General features: G+C 37.3%; 2 protein-coding genes across 4 annotated transcripts; one reads left to right on the top strand and one right to left on the bottom strand.

The window, feature by feature from the left end:
* Positions 1 to 4,517: 4,517 nt before the first annotated feature.
* LOC115708270 (uncharacterized) lies at positions 4,518 to 8,715 on the bottom strand. Of its 3 annotated transcripts, none has more exons than XM_061107895.1 (6): positions 8,392 to 8,715; positions 7,503 to 7,823; positions 6,758 to 7,202; positions 6,076 to 6,374; positions 5,066 to 5,554; positions 4,518 to 4,775 (listed from the first exon to the last, which is right to left on the bottom strand). In XM_061107895.1, exons 2-5 carry the CDS (start codon positions 7,803 to 7,805, stop codon positions 5,090 to 5,092), a joined length of 1,512 nt encoding a protein of 503 aa, XP_060963878.1. In that variant the 5' UTR covers positions 7,806 to 7,823; positions 8,392 to 8,715; the 3' UTR covers positions 4,518 to 4,775; positions 5,066 to 5,089. The 3 variants fall into 3 exon arrangements, with proteins under 3 accessions (XP_060963878.1, XP_030492483.1, XP_060963877.1); XM_030636623.2 differs by having other exon boundaries at positions 8,464 to 8,715; XM_061107894.1 differs by having other exon boundaries at positions 7,503 to 7,805; positions 8,464 to 8,715.
* Positions 8,716 to 10,219: 1,504 nt separating this feature from the next.
* On the top strand, positions 10,220 to 11,673 carry LOC133033271 (uncharacterized). The gene is made up of 3 exons (XM_061107969.1): positions 10,220 to 10,976; positions 11,074 to 11,250; positions 11,371 to 11,673. The coding sequence occupies exons 1-3, from the start codon at positions 10,308 to 10,310 to the stop codon at positions 11,671 to 11,673; spliced, it is 1,149 nt and encodes a 382-aa protein (XP_060963952.1). The 5' UTR covers positions 10,220 to 10,307.
* The last annotated feature ends 6,909 nt before the right edge of the window (positions 11,674 to 18,582 follow it).

The following is an 18,582-nucleotide window of genomic DNA, read 5'->3' as shown; positions in this document are numbered from 1 at the left end:
AACAACACCTCTTTTCCCGCCTTAGAAAGAAATCTAGCCTCCCAACTTTGAATGCTCTTTATCATTTTATCTTTGAGAAAACCCAATATAGCATTTGTACCCATAGTGCAAGGCAAACCCAAGTAAAAGCTATTTTCAGTAGTTCATGCCATACCAAGCAGGCCACACAAATAATTCCGAGCATCTTCATGTAAATTATTGCTGAATTACACAGAGGATTTGGCAAAAATTTACTTTCTATCCCGAAGCACGCTCATGCTCATATGTTTCAAGGAGCCGAAGCACGTTAGCAACTTCAATCTTATTGGCTTTGCAGAAGATCTAATTATCATTAGGAAACAGTATAGGGTTGACCATAAAATCTAGAAAACCGAAAAAATCGTTCAAACCAACCTACCGAACACCGCTAGAACCGAAACCGACGGAACCGAAAACCGAAAAAATCGCCAATAGTCGGTCGGTTTTTTTTTGGACCGTAAACCGACCAATAAAACTGAAACCGACCGAACTAACTTATACATATATAATTTTTTAAAATTTTTTATATGTATTATTATATTGTATAATGATAATATATAATATATTATTATTTTATTAATACTAAAACTTAAAAGAATTAACTTTATTAATGAATGTTGGTTTTTTTACACAAAATGATAAATTTGACAAATTATTTACATTTTTAATGCCACATGTCATTTTTTACTTTTATACAATTTAACTTTTTCATTTATACATTTTTAAATTTTGTTAATTACAATTATACGAAACCTCTTTTTCCTCTATCTTTTACTTCATCCCTATCTTCAATTGTAGAAAACTCATCTCCAAGCCCTGCTGTCAATAAGATTGACCTTCTCCTCCTCCTCATCCCTCAATGGCCACGCAAAGTCCATCTCCCTCCTCATATCGTTCATCTCCATTCTCATTTGCTTCTATTAATTTGTAAGTTATTTTTTTTTTGTTTAATTTTCATAAATATATTATTAATTTTGAATGTCATTTTAGTTTTTTTTTTTTTGTACATTAATTGATGGTTGCAAACCTTTTTCTGTAAATATATTATATTGGTGTTTGGATTTTTTTTTTCTTTTGTATGTGTGTGTATATATATATTTAAATGTATATAAAAATACACATGCTATGTGTTTGATGAAATGCCTAAAAGAATTGAGTTTTCACTAGCCTAAAGAAAGAAGACATATTCAATTGTATTTTTTCGTTTTTTTTTTTTTAAGTTGAGCTTTTCATAGTTCTGTCATTATTTTTTGTTCATTTTGATTTTATGATTTAGTCAATTTATCTATAGATTTTTAATGATAATGTTGATATAGCGTTGTGTTAGCGTTGTTTATAAGTTGTCTATATGTTATTTTGTAAATACCTTCACTATTTATGTTGTTGTCCTGCTTCTGCAGTTGAATGCAAAAAAACTTGATTTTTAGTGATGGTGAACTTCAAAGTTGATTAGAATAGGCTTGTTGTCCATTTTTATTTATTTGTAAGTTACATTTTCTTAAAAAAAATAGATTATTGATTTTGATGTCATTTCAGTTGTAAACTTTATTATGGAAATTAAGAGAGTTTGCATTTTTTTTTTTTTGGTATATATGTGCACGTATATAAAAATACACATGCTATGTGTTTGATGAAATGTACAAAAACACTAAGTTTTCCCTAGCCTAAAGAAAGAAGACATATTCAATTGTACTTTTTTTCTTCTTTAAGTTGAGCTTTTCCTATTGTTGTTATGCTATTATTTTTTATTCATTTTGATTTTATGAATTAGTTAATTTATTTATAGTTTTTTTAATGATTATGTTGATATAACATTGTTTACTAGTTGCTTATATGTTGTTTATATGTTATTTTCTAAATGCATCCATTTTTTATATTGTTGTTTTGCTGGTGCAGTTCAATGCAATAAACTTAATTTCTAGTGATGAATGATGATGAATTTCATAGGTGATCAGAATAAGCTTCTTATTTATTTTTATTCTTTTGGTAGAATGAAGTAAATCACACACATTAAAAGTGTACAAGAAAATATTCTTAACTCTTCCAAGTAGATTGAAGCTACTATGCAGGGATTAATAATTGAGAAGTGTATTTTGTTTTGACTGTATGCGCTGAAGAGCAATATCAATTGAAAAATTTTGCTTTGATATTTTTTTTAAATTTTTATCTAGTGACCTTCATATGTATTTTGTACAGGATATTGAACATTATATATATATATTAATTTGTTTATATTTTTAGTACATTAAGAAACAACTATTATTATTTTTTAAATTTCTACATCAAGTATTGGTATAATTATATATATTTTTTTAAAAGGTAATAGTTGTTAGTGGCTTTTTCAAATTGTTAACAACCATTTAGCAACGATATAAAAACATAAAAATAACTGTATATATAATTTAAGAAATTTACAGATTTTGACCACTGAAACTCAACATACAAACAACGTCAAAGCAACATGCTCAAAAAATAACGAAATTAAACAACATGTTTACAACTTTAAAACAACGATAAAACAACGAATAATGTTATTACTAAATATAAGTAATTTTTCTTCATATTTATAATCTCTTCCTATCAATTTTTCACCTAATTCAAAATCAACATAATTCGTGTTCTCTTATTATTTTCCATGTCTTAATATAAGAGATAATGTAAGTTTTTATTTTAATATGTAAAACTCTATTTTTTTACTTGTTGAACAATTAGTGTAATGTATAACAATGCATAACAACTTTAGAACAACATAAAAACAACTTAATTTTATATAATATTTTAAAGTTGAAATAAGATGTTGCAAACAACTTTAATTGATTTATATGTTATGGTTAAGTTGTTTTCTAGTTGTTTTTGTGTTGTTGTTTAGTTGTTTTGCGCTGAGAAGAAGCCCTACACGTAAAATCCACTTTGTCCAAATTCGCCACGTGGCAACCACTGCTGCGTTCTGACGCTACAGTTTGTGAGCGTCAGGCAACTCTGAAGGCTTTGTCCCTCACTCGCGTGTGAGTCTCACTCGCCCACATAGCCACATGTGTGTCACACTTCTCCTTGCGCATCTGGGGGAGTTTTTTTGTAAATAAGAAACTTTGAAAATAGTAAATTTGAAATTAATAAAGAATATAAATGTTTATTTTTGCTTGTAACAGTATAAATGTTTATTTAAAATAATATTAACCCAAAATAGAAAAAACCCCATGAATGTTTGACTTGACTCTCTCTCTCCAATTCCAAACTCACTCTTTCTTTCTTTATCTCTCGTGACCCAGTCACATTCTCTTTCTCTATCTCTTCTCTTCTTCTCATTTTCTTTCTGTTACTGGGAGTAGAGTCTAAGGCTTCAAACAGTCAAAGCCCCATAATATTGCTTCGACCCCCAAACTCAAAATCCCCAATCTCAAATAAAAATTTAAACAGAAAATGAAAACAGATTTCACAAATCAAATATATACATAAATGGATTTAAAATATAAATGAAAATCACATGAAATTGGGCATGATTTTACCGTTTGATTAATAATTATTTATTTATATATATATGTACTTACAAAGAGCATGAGAAATTTGTTTTTGTTGCTATATATTTCTTTTTATCTTGCCCGTGATTGCTTGTTTGTTCTCAAGCATTTTTTAATTATATTTTACAAAAAAAAAAAAAAAGATTTGGTTTTGGCGGTTTTAACCGACCAAACCGCAGTTCACTTTGGTCGGTTTTAAGAATGTTTCTGGATTGGTCGGTCGGTTTTCGGATTGAACCAATCCAAACCGAAAATCGAAATTCAAATTTTTATTTGTAAAAAAACCGACCAAACCGACCGATGCTCACCCCTAAAACAGTATGTGAGAAACAATGAGAGCATTTCTTGCAACTCAACAACCCTTTTACCAACGATTTTGCACAAACAAACTTACCAACGAAGAGAACCCCTCAACGCAAATTAGGAAAAGATAGGGGGATAAATAAGGATCCCTCGACGAATTCCTCTCTACTTGGGGTAATTGGCCCCAAAACATTGATGAGTAATGTTATACGTGACAGATGAAACAAATTAGATTTAGTTCCAGAAAACTGAAAATCTGAAAACTAGTCCTACTCACCCGACCCGAGTTCATTATTTGCGTTCGTCCAAAATAACACAATGGGTAAATAAGTAAAAAACAATGGCAATCTCAGCAATTAACGACCTTTTTGAACGAGTACTCTGTGACCAATTAAGAATGATGTAAACACCTTTAGTTTCTTTTTTTTTCAACTATGTTTGGTGTTTTCCGTACAACACATTTATTAACATTAAAATAAAAAACTTATGATTGTGATAATTAAAATTCCTGTCGAATGTAACACATCTATTCAGCCCCAAAAAAATTAATTGTGCACCACAATACATCTTTTATCAATTAATAATTTGTGCCTACTATTTTATTAAAACCAAGTATTCATACCCTTTAGCCTTACCAACCGTTGTTTGAGTATGAACTTGATAAAGCAATAAAACATATGTTCCATAATGAAGCGCTTTCCAATAATTAGAAATTTCAATACTAATGACAAATGAAATCGAAACTTTGTCCTGGTTTAACAAAACATCCAATTCTGAGCAGGACCTAAACTAAAAAAAAGAACAAACATAATATTGTTCCACTGCATTACTTTCCATAATTCTCTTCAAAATTCGAAGCTACAAATAATTTCCTTCAATACTTACCCCACGTTTGTAGCTCTCCATTTGGCATTACGTCTACTGATCAGATTAAACCTGAAAAATTTTCGAGGGAAATTTAAGTAACCATGTAAGAGAAAACCATTCCTGACCAAAACCCACCACTACAATCCCTGAACCAAATTCGAACCACCTCTAATTATTTCAAATGACAAGTTTATAAATTTCCCCTAATAATAATAACTTTTGGCATCTCCATTCCCCCACACCATCCTTATAACTACCATGAACTTGGTCGAGTAGGATATGCCATTGTATTGGGACAAAATGAGTGATATGTACAGCACCATTTGACTTAATTTTACCTGGAGAGCAAGGCAACTCACCTAAAGTTATTCCACGATACCAAATCAAAATCGAGTGTATGTTTTCTCATAATCTTCTCGTCTCTGGTGTTGGAACTCACCGAAATTTCCATGAGCCCTTGAAGGGTAGTTTTCTGTTTGGTTTGGGTATCTGTTCATTGGCTCCACCGGTACATTGTTCCCAACATAGCGAGAATTTGCATTAGAACCATCGTAGTTGGAAAATCCCCCCTGCTGTTTGTAACCAGAATAACCTGAAGGAGAGACTTGCTGGCGTGATTGCGGTTGTTGCTGTTGTTGTCGTGATTGTGGGTGTTGTTGTTGTCGTGATTGCGGTGGTTGTTGTTGTTGTTGTCGTGATTGTGGTTGCTGTGGTTGTTGTTGTTGTTGTTGTTGTTGTTGTCCCCGCCTCTGTGCATCAAGTTGAAGAAAATCCTCCCACTGCTTTGCATGAATTCTCCTCAAATTACCCAGCTTCTTCATGTAGTTTTCTCTCATCTCCGTAATAGCCTTATATCATACCGAAGAGCCATAGTCAGATATAATTAATACAGAACACAGAAGGGTGTTTCATATCACATGTTTCCTAAAACTCACACCGGTAAAATAAGCTTAATGATAGACTTGAGTACAATATTAAATAGCCTGAATGCTAGTTAGAAATAGAATCAAATTAATAAACCTTCAAAAAAATTCAAGATGTCCAGAAACAAAAGTCTACAATTTTTTTGGACATGTATCTTTCCCTAAACTAAGAAAGCCACAAGTTCCCACAAGAAATACAGTTTAGTCACAAGACAAGCGGTAATCAGAAAAGATTTCAAAATAATGTGTGCCACACAAGCACGTGAGAGAGATGAACGATTTAATGACAAACACTAAGACAATTTAAATTTCACACATTATATATCCAAGCCTAAAGGACAAGTAAATAATAAGACTGAAGTTCATATCATAATAATGAAAAAGAACTTCAGAAGTTGAATTTTTTTAGTTCATTATGTCTGGCTACACCACAAGTTAGCTCATACCTCGCGATGCTTCTTATTTTCGTCATCTTCTTCCTTGTCTCGAATCTTCACAAGTTCCATTGCCTCCTTTTTAAACTCCATCTCTAACTCCTCTAATGTAGGGAAAGCTGGGTGATCATACTGAGGACCAGATTGCATGTCAGGTCCTTTTCTCTCAGAATGCCATCCATCAGTTCTATAAGCACCCATAGTTTGATTACGGCCATCGTATGAACCATATTTGTTGTTGCTCATGTAAGGGGATTGTCTAGGAGATTTTGAATGGCTTGAACGGCCCCTAGCTCCATCATTACCATAAGCTTCACGAAATGAAGAGTATGTTTAGCACTTGATTCAAGATGCTAACTCAGTTTGTAGCTTAATTCAACATACTATTTTATTCATAGTGAAACCATCCGATGCAAAAAGTCGAGAAATGCTTTCAGTAATTTTCGGAGACAATCCATTCAATTCAAACCCACTCACGAAAGTTACTTCAGAACTGTACACATAAAGCTTGAACATAAGAACTTACCTCTTGCTGCAAACAAACAATAAGCAAGGGCAGCAACACGTTTATGCACTCAAGAAGGAGAAAAATACACATATGAACACAGAAAAATCTGCAGGAACCTAGTAAGCTATGAGCATGGAATTACCAGCTTTCTATGCACGCCGAAAACATATCCTATCCTGTCCCTACCTTGTGGAGAATTCCTTGGGTACTTCTGCAGATTATCACGTATGTGGTCTTCCAGAAGTTTCTCTTGCCTGTGAAACCTCTGTTGAAACTGAGGCGCACTTCGAGTAACAGAGTGGGATCTTTGAGAGTCAGACCGCTGTAACCGTGACCCCACAGGACTTCGATCAGGTGACCTCGATCTCGAGACCTGAGAACTAGATGAAGCTCTGCGGTCTCCCTCCTCTATCACTTTGCGCACAGCATCCACACCTTTCGCTAAGATTAATCTATCCTTGCCACTAACAATAATAAACTTTTCATCCATCTTAATTTTGCAGCCAATATCCCTTTCTATTTTGTTTATCACCTTCTCACTGAAAAGTGCCTTGACATGTTTTTCTCTTGCAGGTACCCTTTCAAAGAAATCTTGAGACTTCCGATTTGCTCCGAGCGTAGAAGGACACCCCTTTAAATGTATAGCAATAAAACAAAAGCAATATTAATTATCTTTTAATATCAGCATATTATGTTGAGTATGTATGAAAAATATGAGAACAACATTTACTGATGTTATCACTTCCCAATCAAAATATAAAATGCAAGTTCATGTATAATCTTATGAAAAATGCAATTCATACAATTTAAAACTTACTAACAAATCAAACAGATAAGATAACATACAACTACGTGAATAAATTAGCAATTAGTTTTGAGTGAATCCAACATATTGTAATACCAGCCAGGTATGAAATCATTCAGCAGTTACCTGAGTAAAGTGACCAGATTCTCCACAAATTTTACAGATCATTTCTTCTTCCTTCCTTTTCTTCCAATTCCTCTCGGTAGCTTTAGACTTTGCTTCCCAAACCTTAGCTTCTCGGCTAGTAAAATCAGTTGGAACAGCATTGGGGTCACGAGCTTCCTCTTCCTCATCAGAACCTGCATGAGACCTTTTGTTTGTCTTTGCCCTTTCTTGTGAATTGGTGACATTTGATCCTAAAGGTCCCGTGTACTCCTTGTAAATGTCACTAAAATCATCATCAATATCTTGGTCGGATCTTGTTGCCATCTAGCATAAACTCAAATCCTTCACAAACAAATACATACATGAACTATAAACTGTGCTTACTTGGTCAAAATTTCAAATCTAGATACAATTCTTTTGAACAAAGTTCCAACAAATCATCTTACTGTTTCCATACCCTCCCTTTATACTTTTAAGCTATGTGCAAAAAAGTACAACAAAGTTTGCAAGAACAATACTACCAACCAGCTTTTTAGAACCTTCTACAGTTCTACTTACACCCCAATTTTCAACGAGTAAGGTTTACTTTACAAGTTAGATTAACACCTCTGGAGGGACCGACCATTGATCATATTTCTTTGGGTCGGTACAGCTTGGTAGTAATGTAATAGTTTCATTATCAAAAATGAAGAGCATTTCCCACCAAAATATCAATCCATTAGCGCGACTCTAGCTAGAGAGATTGTAAATCCCATGTGAATGTATTACTTTATCATCATCGTAAATTAGTATTTGATTATAAATTCAATGACCAATAGAATTCAACAGACTAAGCAATCAAAACAAAATGAAATTATGGAAGTTAACTAATAGTCTAATACTATGACAAAATGGAATCATTTTAGCGTACGAGTTTGAAAGAAACAGAAGATATTGCAGGTGCACAGCTCTCGCACTAGGAGACTAGCAAAGAACTGGTTACCTTCGTCGGCAATCGCAGCTGGGATGGGCGAACGAACAAGATTTCGCGGAGAGCAGAACTTTGTCGGCAGTCGCGGCTGAGTAGGGCTATGCTGGGCGGACGAGACCTCGCAGATTGCGGAAACTCGTCGGCAAAAGGGAGTGGTTCAGCGGCGGACGGTAGAACTTGGTCGGGCACCCGCTGAGGTTTGTTTGTAAGAGCGAATGGGATTGTTGGTAGCCCTAGCTTTTAATGGATGAACACGCAATGCATGTATAGCCTCTATTATTATTATTATTAATGACAAATAATTATATCAAATTTTTTTAGGGAAATTTCATTAATTGACCCTAATAAAATACCCCATTTTAAAATATATACCCTCCACTAATTTATACAAATTAATTCCACTATTACTCATTTGTACCCAAAATACCCCTCAAATTTAATTTTCCTATTCTTTCTCTCTCTTTCCGTCTTTCCCTCTCACTCTCTCTTTCTCTCTCTGTCGTTTGCTATTCCCTCTCTTTCCCTCTCTGTCGTTTACATCTTTCGAACGTTACTCCACGACGACGACCCAACGACCCAACGACCCAACAACGCAGTCCACGACCACGACCCCAGTCCGGCCACCCACGACCCTGACCCTGACCCAACCCTCACGCAGTTCACACTATTCTCGTTCTCTCTTTCTCTCTTTCTCTGCCTATTGCTCTCGACATTGGAACCCAACCCACCCACACCCACGGCCGACATTGGAACCCAACCAATTTTCAGAGGTCGTAGCCACGAACCAGAACAGAGGTCGTCCCCAAAACCACGAACAGTCAAAGGTAAGTTTTTTTCTTATTAAAAAATAAAATTTTCATAGAATTGGATGGGAATTTGTGTATGTTATTCTGATTAGATTGTTTTAGGATGTGTATACGAACTTGTGCTTGTTTTTCTGCATGTTAATCAGTAGTGTTTTATTGTTCAAACAAGTTGTCGATGACTTGTCAATAGGTTATCGATATAATGTCGACAAGATTGAAAGTGTTTGAGTCTGTGTTGTTAGTGTATGTCGATAGGATATCATTGGTATGTCGATAGGATGTCGACCTTATTTGGAATAAAAGTGGAGGTCTATAATATCGATAGGATATCTACCTTATGTCGATATCTTGTCGACTATTGTTATGTAGTTGATATATGTTAGTGTATGTCGATAGGATATCATTGGTATGTCGATAAGATGTCGACCTTATTTGGAATAAAAGTTGAGGTCTATAATATCGATAGGATATCTACCTTATGTCGATATCTTGTCGACTATTGTTATGTAGTTGATATATGTTAGTGTATGTCGATAGGATATCATTGGTATGTCGATAGGATGTCGACCTTATTTGGAATAATAGTGGAGGTCTATAATATCGATAGGATATCTACCTTATGTCGATATCTTGTCGACTATTGTTATGTATGTTGTCCACAATGTTATTTTATACTGTTTCTGTGATAATGTCGACAACATGTCGACAGTATGTCGACTGTTTGTCGACCAAATTTTTGTATACTTACTGTTTGATAATGTCGACAGAATATCGACATGATGTCGATGTTATGTCGACTATTTTTTTAATTTTTGTGGCAGTTAGAGTGATTTGTTTTTTGTTTTTTCGAGATGGCTCCCGGACTCATTATTCCAAAGACACCGAGCATTTCACCGGTCGCGTCACATATAGGGGGCCTTTGGAATTTTTGCAAAAATTAAAGCTCGGTTTGAGGAGTTCAACCTTAACAACACGGCGAAGGAAAGCCGTTTCGGGAGCTTCTGGAATGCTGTACCACTGACATTCTCCTCGGTGTTATTTCACCAGCTGATGCTCCACAAAATGAAAGTGGATGCTCAGGAGGAGTTGAGGATGAGGTTTTATGTTGGTCGGAAGGAGGTCCGATTCGGGGTGCTGGAGTTTGCACTCATTACGGGTTTGGACTTCTCCTCGGGGCCAACAGAAGAGGAGAAGGCTGCGCAGGTCGCGCGCTCGGGGTCAGACCGATTGATCAACAAATATTTCAACCGGTCTGATAGTGTGAAGACAGAAGCACTCCAACTTCAGTTCACAAACTGCCAGAACCCGGAAGACTTGTACAAGCTCGGCTTGTGCTTGTTTGTGGAGTCAGTGCTTCTGGGCCGCGAGGCCAACGCGCTGATCACGCCTCACATACTTAGATATGTGGAAGACCTCGAGTTCTTCTTCCGGATTCCTTGGGGGAAGCACTCATTCGCCAGACTCATGCACTCGCTTCAGAAAGACATGTTGAAACAGAAGGCCAACTACGAGAAGAAGCTGAGTTCGGATGTTCAGCACGAGTGCAAATACACAACATATGGCTTCGCACCTGCAGTCCAATATTGGGCGTACGAGGCCATTTTGGAGGTTGGCAAGAGGTATGGCACGAACCACGGGATTCGGTTCCCCAGGATGCTTAGCTGGACGAGCAAAGGCGATATTGGGAAGAAAGACGTCAGCGCATTATTTTCTAGACGGGTATGATTTTCACTTATGTTCTGACTAATTATTTAACATAAATGCTTGTAATAAATGCTAAATGGTTTTATTTTGATATTTTTTAAACCATAAACAGAATCTGGAAGTGGTGAAGGGGCTACTTCCACGGACAGAGGAGGAGGCATTTGTGAGGACAATTTCTTACGATGGTGTGGAGAACCTGGTTGATGATGTTGTGGATGACACAGAGGCTGAGGCAGGTAGTCAGGTACCAGAGACTCAGGTCCCAGACACTCAGGAAAGAGACACTCAGGTACCAATTTTTGGAACTTTTTTTTATGTCTTCATTTTTTATTATTTTTGTTTTGTGATATTTGTTACATTGTGGAATTATCGTATGCTTACCGTATTTTTTTGATATATATATTTTCAGGCCACTGGTTCAGAACCTCAGCCCAGTGCACCATCTTCATCAGGCGTTCGGGGTGCCGAGTACACTGATTTAGTGGCTCGGTTGGATAGGATCGAGGGTGACACTCAGGGTCTGTATGCTGCTCATGTCGAGCTGAAGAAGGCATACGAGACCAGCCATGTAGAGCTGAAGGGTGGTCAGAACGTAATTATGGAGCAGCTCAGACACATATTGGCCATGTTGAATCGTCCGCCAACGATGGCTTCAGCACGGAGGCCCTGGCGAGATCCATCTACCCCACCACCACCGCTTCACCCCCGGTAGAAGAGGATGAGGTCTTCCCCGACGATTACGATCCTTATGAGGGAGCTCCAGCGACTCCGATCGAGGCACAACCTCTTATCCATGTACATGACACCGAGTCGCAGGGTGAGATTACGTCCATAGAGGCACAACCCGCGGTGGTTAAGAGTCGGAAGAGGAAGAGAAAGCCTCCGTATGGTTCGGTGACTATACGGAGATGAAGAGGAGACATAGGCCATCTTCGACTTTTGATCCCACTGGAGCCACCTGGATGAGAAATTGTTAACCACTTTCCGAAAGTGGTGTGTTGGACTCATTCCGAACCACCGAGCTTCGGGATTTGAGAAGTGGTGATTACGGTCCAGGGATTCTTTTGGATAATGCTCACACCAAAGGAATGGCTTACGGATGACGTAAGTAAAGTATTTTATAATATTACTTCACTTTACAACTTTATGTGCAATTAATATATTTTTTTGTGTAATCGACATTTCCGTTTATATGCGGCATATAGATGCGGCAATGCATATGCCGAGGAGGCGACGCACCGAGCTATCCACCGACATTTCCTCGGAAGGGTATCATTCTCTCCACATTCGTGACCGCCATGATCGGCGGTGCATGGACGAGCCACAAGTGGTCCGAGGAAAAACTTTAAATGGGAGGAATATATCCCGGACTACCGCACGGGGTTTCATAAGGTATTGTTTTAGTAAGATTTTAAATGTTAATTGTTTGGGAAGATTATTATGGTTTGTTAATTGTTTCGTTGTTCTCTGTAATTACGAGTCCCAAGTCTTTGAGAGATGGAGGGGTAACGAGTTTATTTACTTCGTTACGCACCTTCCCACGGCAAGACACCGGGTCACGCGTTGAAGTCGACATAGAGCCGTGGAAAATTAATGTCTACGACCGTGATTCCGGCGTACGTCATTGGACCGCCATGGAACCCATCTTGAAGGTTTGGTCGAACCGTCCGCCCTCGCTAATCCTTGCAACCGGGGAATTTCCACATAACAACCAGATCATGGCGTTAGCTAACGGTGACATCACGGTGCTTCCAAAAATGCACGCGACTCGAGCCACTCACGACTTAGTTCCGAAGTCGGCAAACTGGTGCACATAAGCGATAAAAAAGTACTATAGTATTAAAATATGTTTTACGTTAGATCGACTTTACATTTTATTTTGCATTTAGTGGTGATTGTGGCGTGTATAGCATTGAGTATGTGGAGCATCTCATGATGCGGCGTGGATTGACCGATGTGACGCCGGACGGATAGCCATGTTTCGTCAACGGTGGTGTGTCGATTTATTTTACCAAAATGCTCGAGTGATTATATGTGTAATTATTGGGACATTGTATATTTTGTGTAATTAACATTACAGTTATGTATATATAGATTTTCTTTTCGTTCAAATTTTGATAATTATACGCGGTTTCAAATATAAAATATCAACATTATTCAACAAAAATAACTATTAAACCTAAAAATAGTTAAAATATTTGAAAAATATTCAACCTCAACAAAAATAACTATGACAAAATATGCATCATTACAATATATCAAATTTCCCAACGAATACGTACAAGACGCCTCAGATGCGGGCTTTGCATGTTGCTCGTTGTGGCACGAAGCACCACGGCCGGCTGCGGTTTCGTGGTACGGAACCTTTTTATCACCGGACGGAAACGGTTCTCCCGTCTTCTTCCGCCGTTGCTTTTTCTTGGACGACCTATGTGGCTTCTTTTCCACAGGTACCCCAACTTTCATATTCTTGATGTGTTGGGAGAACCCAATCATCCTCGTCACCGGCGAGATTGATGGTATCATCGTAAATCTTCCTCCACGTTTCTTTTGAATAATAAGGTGAGCAAAGCGTGTACACACTTGTGTTCGTTTTCAATGCCGCGCACATGCATGAAGGCAAGTGGAGTTTCAATAACGTGAACACGCGCGGGTGCATGTTTTTTCAACTAGATTCACATCACCACCTCTTTCACCGTTAGGTCCCCTACCAACGTTATACAAATTGGCTCCATTTCGTTGGACGCGCCTGTACCTTGCATTTTCATGAATTTTTGCCAAGTTTTTTTCGAAGAGCGTGGCCAAAGGGGTAGCACATTTGTCAGCATTTTCGAGGCGATCAGCGAACCACGATTGGAGTGTGAACCTGATAAATTCAACCAAAGTAGTTATTGGATATTTCCTGAACTCTTCGTGACACTATTGAAGCTTTCGGCGGCGTTGCTCGTCATGATGTTGTATCTATCGCCCAAACAATAAGTGGTGAGCCCACTTCTCAAACCCTATACTCTCCACATATGCAGCGATGGCCGGATTCATCTTTCTAAGCTTCTCGAACTCTCTATCGCATTCAGTCTTCGACCATGCGTAAGCAACATTATATATTTGGTTGTGAAAAGCATCAGTCTTGAATTTGGCGTTAACGTTCATAACAATGTGGTGATAGCATGCACGTTGACCGCTTCGGGAAAAACGAGTTCAACAAAGCATGATCAATGCTTTGATGCCTATCGACACAAACACTAAGTTCTCAACCACGCCAATTGCTACCCTCAACTTCTGTAAGAAATATGTCCAGGAGTCGTTATTCTCACCGTCAACGATACCATAAGCAACCGCAACAATTGGTTGTTCGCATCGTATGCCACAGCAACTAACATTATACCGCCGTACTTCGTCTTCAAGAAGGTGCCATCGATACTCAAAACAGGACGACAAAAAGAAAAGCCCCTTCTACATGCACCGAGTGATATAAAACAGGACTTGAACCGCTCATCCTCTAAGTACAAGTCAGTAATGGTACTGGATTCTTCGTTCCGGCATGTACAAGTACCCAGAAGCTTCATGTATGAAAACTCGGGCGTACCCCTAGCATACGTAAGTCCCATCTCCCCGCACCTCCACGCCTTCACATAACTCATACCGATACCGTAGTTGTCAAACATGTCCCTCTGTATGTCTTTAGCCTTGTACTTAGTTCCGTCTTGGGTGTACTTCCCCTTAATAAGGTGGCCAACTACCCATGGTGCTGCTTGACGGTGATCTGAACGTCTCGCATTCAAGTTACATGTGTGTTCATTGTGAAATACAGTGACCTCAAAGTTGTCGAATGCATCTTCTTCCTCCCCCTCAATCTCCATTTACAATGCGGAGCCTTGCATGTAACGTACAACACATCGTGGGATGACTTCTTCACCATCCACTCGAAATTGTTATTAAGGGCAAACCTACCCACAACTTGTCTCATTCTTCCTTGTTTTCATAAAAATTACCAAGCTCTATCACCCCCGCTTCCTGACTTTGTAAACAAGTAGTTAGCTCATGATTTTCCATTATATCTTCCTTTGTCCACATGGGAGCTTTGAACTTGGTACAAACTTCGAAAGAGGAGAACGTTGAGAACGTTGCATGACGAGCATGTTCTTCGCCCGCCCGGTCGACTACTGCTAGTTCCAGGTGTAGTGCGATTTTCACTACGAGGTTGTCGTTCTCGCTGTGTACCTTGGTTACTCGGTACACACTCTAACCTCAACAATGGTCCCGCTACGGGTTCATCGACGGCTAAATCATGGTCATCGTCCATATTCAAATCTACAATAGGATCATTATTGTAGAAGGGTGTATCGAACTCTTCAAACTGATGAAATCCTGTCGCTTCTTGTTCTTGCCCTACATTGGTCGGAACATCAAAATTGGTCGGAACCTCTAAATTGGCCGGAACCTCCTCATTCACACCAATCCCAACATCTGTTTCGGGAACGCAAGACCCTACCACACTCCGAGGGAGAGGATTAGTAGGCGGCGTAGGCTCCGAATTCCCAACTTTTCTCACCTTGGTCACGAATAATGGCATAAACTCTGTATTTGACATTGTTGCCCTCATCTCTAAAAACGTTCTCAGTTGGCGTTCTCTCTTAATAACCTGCGGCGCAACCATTTTTCCCTTCATGTACAAGGAACAAATCTCCAACTTTAAATCATACGCTACGGATCAACTTCCAACTCTTCATATAAAATTTGTCGCAGTTCTTGTAGGGTTGTCTCGGTTGTAACTGTCAACGTCAAGCTGCTATTTGCTTTGTAGATCCAATTATAATTCTCACATAACCAAACACCATCGTACGATACAACAAGAAACACTTTGTCTCCTGCAATTGCAAACCAAAAAAACAAGGTGAGTAAAGGAAAAAACACCAAAAAAAAATAAAAATCGACATCCCATCGATATCTATAGACATAATGTCGAGAAGCACAACACCAGAAATTAGGGCACTGATTGTCGACATTGCGTCGACATATTATCGACATACAATCGACAACAACAACAACCATGCTCGTCATCGACATACTAACGACATACCATCGACATTCAATCGACAATTAAAAACGGTTGCACATTAAATGTTAATAAATTTTACATACGTTCCCAACGACCCTTCCCAACTGAAACGTTGCATGTCAGACACGTGTCTTATCGACAACATATCGACATGAAGTCGACATGTCGTCGACAAATGTGTTAGCAGTGACACTAAATTGGCATGTGGTCGATAAGATGTCGACATAGTATCGACATTCTGTCGATAAATACGCCATTTCATGCGTTTTTCCCTGTACAGTTACGCATTTAATGACCATTAAATTTTCATACATTCCCAACATTTTTACTGCTCTATAAAAGCAAAGGGAAATCTTATTCATAAGTGCTCTTGTATTCTACCTATCTCTTACTCTTAAAAATTTTCTCTTATTCTCTTAAGTTTGAAATATGGCCCCACGAAAGAACGGCAAATTCCCCATCCTAACTCCTGAGGAGCTGAAGCAGGAGCCTGATGTTGGCATAGTTACTCCTGCAATGCAGAAAGTTATGGACGCCGCTCGAGCTTTCGAAAGAGAGCGAAACGGTAACGAGTTCAGGTTCATGCAACTTGAAAGAGAATTTGCAAAAACTGGTGTATGGCCGGCTCCACCACCTGGGTTCCCCGAAGGATGCCGTCGTTGCAAACTGGGCATCTTCAACGGTAAACCGGTGAAGCCTGGAACATTATGCAAGTATTGCAAGGCTCACCCACAAGCCAAAGAATTTAAAAAAAAAATAATTTCTTATGTTATGGTTTGTGGGTTTTATTTAATGTTTTTTTTTTAATTTTTATGAACTTTTAATTTTCTGTTTTTTTTTTATGTTTTTTTTTTGTTATTTTTAATGAACTTTATTTTCTGTCAATGTTATGTTTATGTTTATGTTTTAGCCACGGTATTTTTCCATTGCATCGATATTTGATATTTTGTCGACATGATGTCGACAAAATATCGACAACTTCTAAAAAAACAACAAAAATGCTTGTTGTCGACATTCTGTCGACAAACATGTCGACAAAATGTCGACAAATAGTTAATCCCAAAGTTGGTTGCATGATGTCGACAACATGTCGACATAACGTCGACATAACGTCGATAATGGTCGTCACTGACCTTTCCTCTATAATCATCGACAAACCATCGACATATCATCGACATATCATCGATAACACTGGAAAACCCAGAAATCGACTGAAAACCGTATCCGCCGATCTCAACAATTTCAGACCAAAAAACAGCAGTTCCAACAATAAACACACGTATAACAATTTTAAACTACATAAAGTCAAACAAAATGCTTAAAATGCAACTTACCCATTATAATGGTGTAAGATTCTTGAGTGATGTTGTATTGTGCTTCGGTTTTCCACCAACACCCACCGAGAAAACAACAATGCAACAGCAAATAATTACGTGTGGGACGGATTTCAGCTTCGGTTTTTCATAAATTTTTCAATTTTTTCCTAGAGAGAGAGAGTGGTGCACGAGAGAGAGAGGGAAGAGGGAAGAGAGAGAGAGAGAAATACACTTTCAGATTTTAGCTTTTTTTTTTTTTTTTAAAAAAAAAAGGGTAAAATGGGAAGTTCATGTAATTAATGGACTAAATTTGTACAAATTATAAAGGGGTATAAATTTTGATATAGGTTGTATTATTAGGGTCAAAAATTGAAATTTCCCTTTTTTTATCAATTAATATTGAATAATATCCAAATTTTATTTGCAAGTTAACTGCTAATTACTTAATTATTAACCGTATTTTTTAGTATCAAATTTAGTTTTAATAGATCAATAAAAAGTAATTTGCGGCAAAATTACTTAAATTTAATTCTCAATTATAAATAAATACTTAAATGTAATTTTTGATGCTGGAACTTTTATAGGCAGGGACAGACCCATTAAGATTGATTATAGCCCCACTAACAAAAATATTAAATTTTAAAAAATTAAATGTAAATTTTTTAATTTTATAAGTATAGGCCAAAATAGTAGAAAAGCCCTCACAAAATTACATAAATTTGGTAAGAGTTATTATAATGTAGCTATAAATATTTTTTTATGATAAATAAGCCTCCACAAAGTAAAAATCCTGTGTCCGTCAATGTTTATAGGTACTAACGGTTAAGTATTAAGTAAGTTGTCATGTGGCAATTCTTGATTAGTCCAAGTCATTAAATTTTTTATTTTTTTAAAAAAAAAATAATTTAAATATACCAATAAGAAAATGACATGTGGATAATGATTTAATCTTTAATGGTTAGGTATTTACAGAGTTCTAAAAATATAACTTAGGTATTACCGCCAAAAATTAAACTTAAGTATTTATTTGCAACTAGGAGTTAAACTTAGGTATTTATGTCGCAAATTACTCATAAATAAATAATTACACATTCTTTTATGAGGAGTGCTTCCGTCAACTTCCTGTTACAACCTCTTAGTCAACCTCCACGCCCGAAAACACATGTGGTATATTTTTTTTCAATTTTTTTTTCACGGGTGTTTGTTATGCGTACAACATCATCCTTGTAAATTTTTGAAAATTTTC

This window comes from Cannabis sativa, unplaced genomic scaffold (assembly GCF_029168945.1).
Source record: "Cannabis sativa cultivar Pink pepper isolate KNU-18-1 unplaced genomic scaffold, ASM2916894v1 Contig3, whole genome shotgun sequence".
Classification (NCBI taxonomy): Eukaryota; Viridiplantae; Streptophyta; class Magnoliopsida; order Rosales; family Cannabaceae; genus Cannabis; species Cannabis sativa.
This window is presented reverse-complemented; position numbering and strand designations above follow the sequence as displayed.